General features: G+C 50.9%; 1 protein-coding gene across 5 annotated transcripts in view; it reads right to left on the reverse strand.

Annotated features, from left to right (window-relative positions):
* Positions 1-7,900, reverse strand: part of PLEKHG4 (pleckstrin homology and RhoGEF domain containing G4) — an 86,021-nt gene extending 78,121 nt beyond the window's left edge. For 2 of the 5 annotated variants that reach the window (XR_005628888.1, XM_039721217.1), the window contains exon 1: positions 7,237-7,900. Coding sequence is in view for 4 of the 5 variants with exons in the window: in XM_039721217.1 (XP_039577151.1) it covers positions 7,237-7,239 (3 nt within the window). In the remaining variant the exon portion in view is untranslated. The remainder of the gene's footprint in view (positions 1-7,236) is intronic. The other 3 variants (XM_039721220.1, XM_039721219.1, XM_039721221.1) reach the window with 2 other exon arrangements.
* Between the last annotated feature and the right edge of the window lie 2,704 nt (positions 7,901-10,604).

A 10,604-nucleotide genomic window follows, 5' to 3' on the forward strand; every position in this document is an offset into this window, starting at 1 on the left:
GAGGTCCCTGCTCTGCGCATGCTGTAGGTCTGGGCGTGCGCAGCTGGGGAAAGGCAGGCCCAAAGCTGGGTGATCTCTCCAAGCTCAGGCTTGGTTTGTTTTCACTCAAGGGGGGACACCCCAGATTCCTTTGAAAGTGAAGCCTGACCTCCTGTGAGCTTTGAGCTTTGGAGTGCACAACTACACCGAAGCTGTCCTTGTGCTGGAGCAAAAGGCAGGGAATGGCAGGCAGCAGAGGCAGCCTGGTTCAGGTACATCCCTGGCTCTGCACCCACTGCAGGTGCCTAACACAGGCGTTGTCATATGGCAACATGACTGGTCACCTGAGCCTTCTCCCCAGCCCAAGACCCCTGTTTACGTGGGTCTAATACAGCACCTTCCCCCTAATTCACCTTACTTCTCTCTATCCTTCAGGTTTTTGTACTCCAGCTTTTCTGGAGAAGAGATTGTAACTTTCTCCTTTGTCTGTGCAACATCCAACACATCAGAAGAGCTGCTGACAACTGCTGAAGATTAAAGAGGCCAAAGTGGGGGTGACCCACAATCCAAGAAAGCTGTCTTTTAGTCAGAGTGGAGAAGAACTGGGAAATGAAGCATTTCCTCACAGGGACACGTCTTGCTCCCTAAAGAGTTCTGAATGTACTGAGCAGGAGATAGGTCTTTTAACCACAGCAACAAATGAGCCCTGGTCTCAAAGACCAGTTACTTTCTATCAGAAATAGATCAAGGAGATGATATAGGTGTTTAAAGGGCAGCTGAGTGAACAGATCAAAGCCCTGTCCTTAAACAGGCATCTTCCAACTGAAACAAGGGCCTGCAAATGGATGAGAAGAGCTGTGTATAACACACCATCCTACAGCTGGACACCAGCTTATTTTGGTTTAGTTTAATCAAGGGATTAAGTCTTTAATCTGAAATAACTGTCTAAGCACAGATTTTTTTTTTAATATCACTGGCATAGCTCTAACAATGCAGTTAATTATACAGGTTGTACTCTGTATGCTGCAAAGCTTTGGGTACTTTTAGAATAACCTTCCCAGCAACAGACTCACGTTGGAAGGGCATGAGCCTACAACAGGCAGGCAGCCATGGTTTCAGTGCCCATTGTTAGCCATGTGCACCTTTCCACCTCCTCGAGGCTGCCTGGAGCTCTCCTCTCCACTCCTGCTGCCAGCCTGCACAGGCTGCCCTGCCTTGGGCACCAACACTCTGCCCGTGGCACCGTATGCCACAGTCCAGCCAGGAACCTCCACATTCCAAGTGTCATGTTCCTACAACAGGCCCAGACAAGGCTTGCTAAATCCTGTTAGATATCACAGTGAGAGCCAAGAATTTCACAGGCTACTTCTATACAAGTCCTGAGACATTGCAGCCAACTCCCATTCTTTATAGGGCTCAGTCTACAAATGCACTAAAAACCTTTTTCTCTGGTATTGAACAAAAGAAATTGCTTGAGCTCATGCACCCCATTATTAGTGATAGGATTTGCTCTGCTCTCAACTTCAGGCATTGGCATCCATCTGGCAAAGCAACCCAAGCAGCAGCATGTTGTGCCCTTTCTTATTTCTGCCTAATGGGTACTAACACGACACTCCAGGCAGATGAAAATTTCTTTATACCAGCCAGCTATAAAATAGCTATAAAATACCCTAAGTAAATTCTTCACCAAACAGGTCAGCTCATTTTAACACCTTTTATTCAGAGGCATTAGGCCATAGCCAACCCCTTGTGTTCAGACACCCATCTGGGGGCATCTTACAACAGATGGGCAGCCGCCTGTGCTCAAAAAGAAAATGATAATCCTTCATCAGGCCAGCTGATGGGTGCCAAAAACGATCTTCATGGGGTCAGTACTTAGAGTATTAGCTCTGTGCCAGTATTGCACACATTCTGGACTCACGTTCAGATCTCACCCCTTCCTTTTGCAAGGTGCATGAGCTGCTGGACAAATTCCCATGGGGACTTGTGGATTCTCCATGTCTTGCAACTTCCATAACTGAGGGTGGATGCCACAGAAAAAATATCCTCTTTTAGTTCAAGAGCTCCCAGTCTCCATATGGAAGCTAGGTGACACTCTACAGTCCCAATATCCCATAACAGATGAGCCATAATTCCTTTTGGCCTTAAACACACTGTGTTACCATGTGCTCATGAAATATGAGTCTTGCTATGTCAGAAGGGGACAGAAACTGCTCTGAAACAGAGCTGCAATTCCAGGAGGGGGTGGCTGAGCACATGAGAACAACTGAGGGTGGATGCCACAGAAAAAATATCCTCTTTTAGTTCAAGAGCTCCCAGTCTCCATATGGAAGCTAGGTGACACTCTACAGTCCCAATATCCCATAACAGATGAGCCATAATTCCTTTTGGCCTTAAACACACTGTGTTACCATGTGCTCATGAAATATGAGTCTTGCTATGTCAGAAGGGGACAGAAACTGCTCTGAAGCAGAGCTGCAATTCCATTCCACCCCAGAGGGGGTGGCTGAGCACATGAGAATACAGTAAGTGTAGAAGACCTTCCTTGGAGGAGCACATCCCTGCACACCATTCACAGAAGAAAGCACCCAGCAGCAGTCATCAGGTGCCTCTTAGGAGGAGGCTGTGAGGAAGGAGGAGCCAGAAGGACAGAGCAGGCAGCTCAGAGATGTCCATGGTTATGCCAGCTCAGCCATGGGCCACCCCAAGAAGCATAAGTCTGTGCTGAAGAGGGGAGAAGTGTTCCTGGTCAGGGGAACCAAGATTTGTTCCAAGACTCTCTGAGTTCACTGGGGAACAGACACGTGTGCTCAAGTTCTCCTCCTGCCCCTAAGCAGCAAACCTGGGAGAGATTCAGATGAAAACATTTCCCCTGTATTTGAATACAGCACTAAATGCATGCCTCCCAGAAAGCAAAGTAAATCAGTCATAAATTCAGGGCATTTCTTTCATTAAACTCCCGAGTTAGAAAGGGGTGAACACAGGCTTTTAAAGCTGCTCCCTTTACAGATTTTTTTTTTCCAAACAGAAAACAGTCTCACGTGTCCCATTATTTCCATACATATCAAAGGAGGGTGGAGATTTAACTAGCAATTTCTAAAAGATCTTTGTGCACAGAAGGGATGTATGCCAAAACGTGGGTGGTTATAAGCCCAAACACAAAGGAGAATACATCCACAGGCATTTTTCCCCTTGATCCATTAACGGGCCTGCATACCAGCCTCCTGAGCATAAGAGAGGGACCTTGTTCAAAAGGTAAATGTATTCAGCAAGATGACAACAGACAGCAAATAACCCACATCCTTTAACCATGATGGAGGCTCAGCAATGCTGGGGTTTTGTTGGGAGGCACTGAGACTTGACAGGCAGCCTCAGGGATGGTATCCTCCAGAAGGAACTTGCTCAGGAAGCCTCTGCCACGCCTAACACAGGCTGCAAAGCTCAAGGTGGACACCTAGCTAAGGTCATCAGAACTCCAGCAGCTTTCCTTCTGTGCAGCATGCAAACCACTATCCAGCCACAGCAGGGTGCCCCATTGCTGGGGACCATAGGGCTCCGTGGAGAATCCCCTTTACCCCATCCCACAGTGTCCAGGAGGAGCATGCAAGTCTTCTCTTCAGCTGAGCCATTTGAAATCAATGGCTGGTTGCACCAGTGAAGCAAGGGTTCATCCTGGGCTTCCCAGGCTAATGGCAGGATGGCAAATCTGAGCAGACAGAAGGATTTTCAGATTCATTCTGTGCTGCTTTGATCTTGGAAGTTTCAGCTTGGTGTCCAGTGATGCAAAAAATAGGATACATATGAAACCAGTACTTACCACAAGAAAGGCCCCATTTTTTGTTAATATTTTAATGAAAGACTAAGCCAGCCAACAGAGATGAGGCACTTGGTGTGGCAGAAAGGTATAAGCATGGCCAAACCTTCAGAATCAACAAGGGCATGTCTACTCACTTCTCTGAGCTGCAAAGCAGGTACTATGTGTGGTGCAAAAAACACAGAGCATCCCATGGCCAGAAGTGGGCAGCTTTACCCTGGCAAGCTCTCCTTGCTTTTTACTTCTCTTCAGTCAGCAACACATCTGGTCCCAGTGCTACTACTCACTTTTTCAGACCTTGGCAACACTGAGCTCTGCAGGACTGGAACAGGGGGTTCCATCATGCATAAACAGCCAAGAACAGGAACAAAAAGTGCCCTGATACAAGTGCCTGCAGCTGGGTTCAGTTTATAATTTCGGTAGGACACCTTGATTGTTTCAACAGAGAGTTTTTCAACACTTCAGTGCTAAAGGAGCCTGTAGCCCCTGTGATGTGACTTCCACCCACACTCAGCACCAATGCTCAGGTTAAGGCTGTGCACAGCCTGTAGGATGGTAAAAATTTTACACAGATTGGTTGCAGACAGGGTTATGTTTGAGATGCAACTAGAAAATGAGGCTCTGTGAGCTGAGCACTGTGCCTGTGCTCTAGAATTTAGAGGCACACATGCTGGCTATCCTGTCTGAAGTGACCAGCCACGAGATGCTGACAAGGCTCCCATGTTCTGATCTCTTTTGCTATAGCAAGGTTTGCCTTCAGAGCCACCTGCCCACGGGGGCAGGAGGCCAGCAGCACTGCCAGAAGGGGCTATGCTACAGGATGCTGGTTTTCAGAAAATAAGTGCTGACACTCAGCATAGGGTCCTCCTTGGATACCTGCATCGTCTCACTGTAAGCATCTGCTGTCTTCCATTCCCATGTGGTACTAGAATACATTTGGCAATTTCTACAGGGAGATACCTGGATGCAGCTGGCCTGTCACCTGCATTCAGGCATTATTTTTATTGTTACATTGAAGGGCATGTTCCCCTCACAGAGCTTTTGAAAATAAGCTGGGCAAAATGCAAGTTGTCAACCTTGTTACCCCAGAGGAGGTGCTTTCAAACTGCTTCCATGTGCTCAGGATTATGTCTCTGGACTTTGTCTGTGTTCCAACATCTTGCTCATGGTTTTGGCACAGAAATAAAGAAAGAAGATCCCCAATGCTTAAAGCTCTTTGTGATTCCCAGACTCATTTCCTTCCCACCCTGGGAGAAGACATAACTGGAGGAAGAAAAACCCTATTTTCTGCTGAAACCCATCCTCTTTCCTACCATCATAGAGGTGCCACCAGAACTTCTCTTCAGGAAAGGTGAATCCTGGGAATACCAAGGAATGAAGATAGATCCCAAGTTACAAAAGCCATGACGGGTAAGCAAGGTAGACAGAGCCCAGCCAGGCTCCTGCCCTGCTGCCACCATGGGGCTTGCACAGCTCCAGAAGTCACTTCTAGTGGAAGTGGGCTACTTTGGCCCAAGCTGTCTCACCCATTTGGCGCTCTGGGCATCTCCCAGCTGCCACAACCTCATGTACCCATACACACACATCAGCTCTAACACTGAAACCCCATGAAAATGAATCACCTGCCTCACAGAGCCAGCAGTGGTGCCTTGCCAGACCTCCATCAGGAGCCAAGTCTCCAAGAGTCCTGCAGACTGCTGGAGGCCATGGAAGGTCTCCTACAGGCCAGCAGACTGACACACATTCAGTGAGATCCAAATCTTTTGCCTGCAGGGTTTGTTTGATTTACCAGGACATAAAATACTCAAGTTAATCAGAGCAGCTTGGAGCTACAGTCACAAGTTGGTTGCTCACAGAAATGCACCTCCCAAAATGTAGATTGGTCTACCACAACATTGAGAACAGATACCTGCCATGGACCAGAGGTGTCCACAATGTGGTCAGCACTCACTGCTAGGTCTGGTGCAGCTTGGCCTCTGGTTTCTACTCCTTTCAGCTGCACTCAGATCCCTCCTCAGCAGTGACACACAGTCCCTGAATGTCTAACCACCTGGACTGGTCATGGCACTGCTCCTCACAAAGCCCCCTGCTTCAGACAGCTTTTCCATCACACATTAAAACAACATCAAGGAGGGGGGCTGAAGCACTTGGGAATCAGAAGGACACCTCTAACTTGAAGGAGCAGAGTAGAAGCAGCCAGTCTCTGCCTCTGGCCCTCCAAGGGCAGAATTTCACAAGCACTGCTCCAGCCCATATGGCAAAATGCAGCCCATGAGACTGCAAGGGATGGCCCCCAACCCTGCACAACCCCAAGAAGTGCTCTCATTTGATTTCAACTTTGTAATATAACCTGCATGGGCCAAAAATTGCCAAGAACACACTGGGCATGGGATGAGGGAAAGAGGTCTTCTGACTGGGATGGAGAAGTAGAAGTGAGATGCCTCCACAGAAGAATAGCAGAGGAGAGCACATCATGGCTGTGACAGGCATGTGAGGGCAAAGAGCACCACAGGATTCTCTGCAGAGGAGCTGGAGGGTGGTAAAGGGAAAAGATATAGGTCTATAAACTTCACTTAACTTGCAGAAGTCAGAATTCAATTCATCCCTCAATGAAAGCCAAATTTCTGCAGGGTCAGAAGCTGAACTTTAAAAGGGCAAGGCACTGCCAGGCACAGCAGCAACGCCACTGCTTGTCCTCCACATGCATTTTGTTCACTCTGCTGTGGGGAAGCAGCCCATAACATAGCAGGACACCTCCAGGGGATTTGGGGTTGCTGGGCTCAGCTGGAGCCTAGGATCAAACCATCAGAAGCTAGACTGGTGCTCAGTGGGGTGTTACCACAGGGCCAGAGATCCCTCCAGCTACTGAGAGCCCAGGGCTGGGCACCTCTGTTTGCAGGGCAGTGCCAGTGTGACCGGGCAGGGGACAGCCCTGCAGCCACTCCCAGGAGTCTGGGTGCTCTGCTGCCCACTGGGCTCACCATCCTTTCCCCTCTCCAAACAAAGATCCCCACGTGCAGAACTTGACAGCAAAAAGGAACATCCCTGCCCAGCTCCAGGGGTTCTCTGGATGCCCACCCTGAGCAAGAGAAAAGGCTCTGCAAGAGGGCAATGCCCAGAGCAGGACTGGCAGAGTGAGGGCAGGAGGAAAGCTGGGCATCCAGGCAGCACAAAAGACAAGGCTCTGCCCGAACTGACCCATCCCAGCCTCTCGCTCGGGTGCTGTAGCCCGACGGGCACCTCGCAGGGGTCAGTGCCAACAAGAAGTTTGTGTCCCTGCAGCCACCGCCCCGCGCTGGCACCAGGAGTACAGTGTGCCACTGGAGTAACGGGAAATGCCACAAGAGCTGCTCCCACTCCCGGCATTAGCGCCGTGCAGGCTGTCCCGAGAGCACAGCCCTGCTCGTGCCCAGGGCAAGAGCCCTCCGCAGAGATTTCCTTACCATGTTCCCGGCCTCCTTTATTCCCCCTCACTTCCAAAGGCAGCGTTTTTTCTCTTTTTCCTCCATGTGTGCGACGGGGCGTCTCCTCTCCCCTCCGACGTGAACCACCGAAGCACTTTGAGTTCTGGACTGTAATCCAAGCCCTCACCGCCCCCAGCACAGCTCCAACTAATCTAACTCATGACACTACCGGGGCTGAGCAGGGGACCTCGAAGGTTTCTCTGACAGCCAACTCCAGCGCTGGACGGCATAGCGAGAGCAAGGTGCCGGGTCCCCCAGCCCTGCGGGGACCTCAGGGACACGGCAGAGCCAGAGGCGCTCCCGGGCCGCTCCTCAGGGCACGGCTGCTCCCCGCGTCCCTCGCAGCGCCCGGCCCGCCGCACCGACCCGCTCAGTGCGGACGCGTCGTGGCAGGGAGCTGCCTTCGCCCGGGAAGATCTGAATAGGTGCTGGAGGAGAGGAAGGCAGGCATCCCGAGAAGGTCTCCAGCTTCCCAAAGAGGTTTCCAGCAAAATGCTCCCCCCTCTTGCCTCCTCCCGGCTTGTTTTTCTCTAAGTCCAGGGAAGTTTCGCCACTCCACGAGATCCTGAGGCGCCGCCGCAGGTTAAGTAAAATGCCGAGAAATACAGGGAGAGTGCTCTGAAATATTGTTTTTCTAACTTCTAGAAGGAAAACAGAGAGCAGTGACCGCTTCAGGCAACAGCGACAAACTGCATTGGGATCAGGCAAGAGATGTAGAGACCTCACCCCCTCCCAAAGGAGTAAGTAATTTAACACGGCAAGTTTCTCCACCCCTCCATTAATTGTTTAAGATGGCCAGGGGCCAAAATACTGCCCGAGCAGTGGGGAAGGTCACCAAACAGGCAGGCAGCAGCCTCCAGAAGTGACAACGGGAAAGGGCAGAGCCACAGAGGCGGAGAGAGAGGAGAGAGGCAGGTGCCGCGGGGCATCCCAGGATCTGCCGACACACAAAGGCTCTGTGTAACGGGAAGCAGGGCGGGAAGTGACACACAGGCAAAACCTGGGCACGACATGCAGGGCCTGGGACCGAGACTGCCTCCCCGGCCTGAGCAGTGCAGGGTCTCAGCAGCCTCGGCTGGGACTGACCCTCCATCAAGGAGTTCACAGTGCTGGAATTTGGTTGTCCCCACTTATGGGAGAGGTCACACAAACAAATCCATCCCCTAGAGAGAGGGTGACTCGGGCAGGACGTGAGAGCCTACAGCAGAAGGGAAGACATCTCCTTCTCTTGCATGGACCAGCACAGGGTATTGCCTGCTGCAGATTGAGAAACTGCTGCCAACACCTCTGCTTGGCTCAAGGGACAGAGTCCCACAGCCTTCCCAAACCCTGCTCCACAGGGCCAGCAGCAGAGGCCATGCCAGCTAGTCCAGCTCAAGACCACCTTCAGATCCTCCTCTCCCCGGGAGGACTGACAACAGTTTGCCCTAAAACCCCTTTGGATATGATGCCTCATCACATGTTTCCAGACACAACCAACTGCTTGGTGTGCTGCTGCATTTCCTTAAGCCAAAGAGATGTCCTGCTAAAAGGGGCTGGGACACTGACAGTGACCAGAGCTGAGCAGCTGCCTCACTGTTCAGCACGTGGCTCCCAAAAAGCCCTTGCTTCCAGAGGCTCCCCATGGCCTGGAACAGCCTGTCACCTTCTCCCCACAGCAGCACTCCATCTGTAGGCAGTGCCCATGTCAGGTGACAGCAGTTGCTAATGCCAGACTGGGTGAAGGAGAGCATCCCTGCCACCTCAGGTATTAACACCCAGCACAGGCACAACCTAGTTGTTGTCATCTGCAACAACTAATTTGAGATCTTAGATCTTGTCTGTGCATGCAAGAGAGCCTCTTTCCCCCTCATATTCCTATCAGGAGGATGAGGAGCCTGGCATACCTCCCTAGCAGAGCTCTGACACAGCTTTCAGGCTCTGTACAAGGCTACATTTGCAGAGTAGCTTTGTCCTTCATCTATTCCTCCAGCACATCTCCCACGCAATGAGCATGGCTACATTTGGCTAACCTTTGCAATATCTTCCTGCAGGTGCGGGAGTCTCCCTAGGGACTGGCTCACTCCCAGAGAGGAGGGAGCACCAGGAGTGATGTCTCTGCAGCGCACACGTGACTGGCTGTGACAAACCCTGTGCTATCAGAAGTGCCAGAATATTTCTGTTGGAGGCACATCCCCATCACAGAATAAAAGGAGGTAGAAGAGATCCAACATGCCTCTCACACCCAGATGTTTTATGGAAAACTGTAGAAACAGTTTTATGTGCTGTTTCTACAACTGCAGCATTATATGTGCGTTGCCTTTCAAGAGGCCATGGCTGCCCAGAGCAGCAGAAATTGCAGAATCATAGAGAAATCCTGAGCTGGGAGAGACCCACAAGGATCAGATGCTGTTCATTGTTCTGCATAGGACAACCCCAAAAACTACACCGTGTGTGATTGCACCAGCCTTGCACACAACTATTTTTATCCAGCAAACAGGTCACTGCAATTACCCTGGGTTCTGCAGAGGTACCAGTCTCCAAATAGAGATCTGGAGTCTCAAAAAGGTGTGGCAATCAGTAGCCTGGGTAACAAGCCTGGGCATTCTGGGGCTGTTCCAGTTGCAGGCCAAAGTTCCAGCTCCTTCAGAAGGGCTACTGCACAAGCCAGGAGCTACCTCAGCTTTGAAACAGAGACATGTGCTCCCCAGGCAGCACAAAGGGCAATGCAGAGCCAGGTAGGACTGGTACATCCCCACAGCCCATGGGGATGAAGGGGATGGAGCAGAGAACCTGCTCCCATCCTGTTACTGAACTGGTCAGGTCTCCTACACTCAGAGCTTTGGCAGCAGATCCAGGGTGAGCAGCTTTTGGCTTTCCTGTCTCCTTCAGGTGGCTTGCACAGGCCTGGGAGCACAAGGTTGTCTTCTCCTTAGTTCTGAATTACCTGCTAAGACACTGCCAAGCCACCTAATGTCAGCTCTCTGATGGCCAGAAAGAGAAAAGTGGTATAGGAGCTTGCAGGATCCCCATAAACAGATGAGGAAGGCACCACAAAGGTACTCAGAGCCTTGTTCCTACCCCATTTCCCATGACAAAAGAAAGCTCTCCACAAGCTCTCAAGCCAACACCACTCAGAAGGATGCAGGGAAGTTGGCAGCACCATTTATAGAGGCTGCCAAACACAAGAGCAGCTTAGAGCCCAAGCTCACACCTCCTCCCTTTCCTACACTGCACTTAAAGCTCAGGAGCACCTTCCCCCATATGGATTTCCAGGCTGAAGAACCTGAGTCCAGCTCACCCCCACCCCAGGCAGAGGCAGTGACGTGATTTCCTCTGCCATGGCACAGTGCTAAGGGGAACATCAC

The sequence above is a fragment of the Passer montanus genome, unplaced genomic scaffold (genome assembly GCF_014805655.1).
Source record: "Passer montanus isolate IOZ18808 unplaced genomic scaffold, ASM1480565v1 scaffold45, whole genome shotgun sequence".
NCBI lineage: Eukaryota > Metazoa > Chordata > Aves > Passeriformes > Passeridae > Passer > Passer montanus.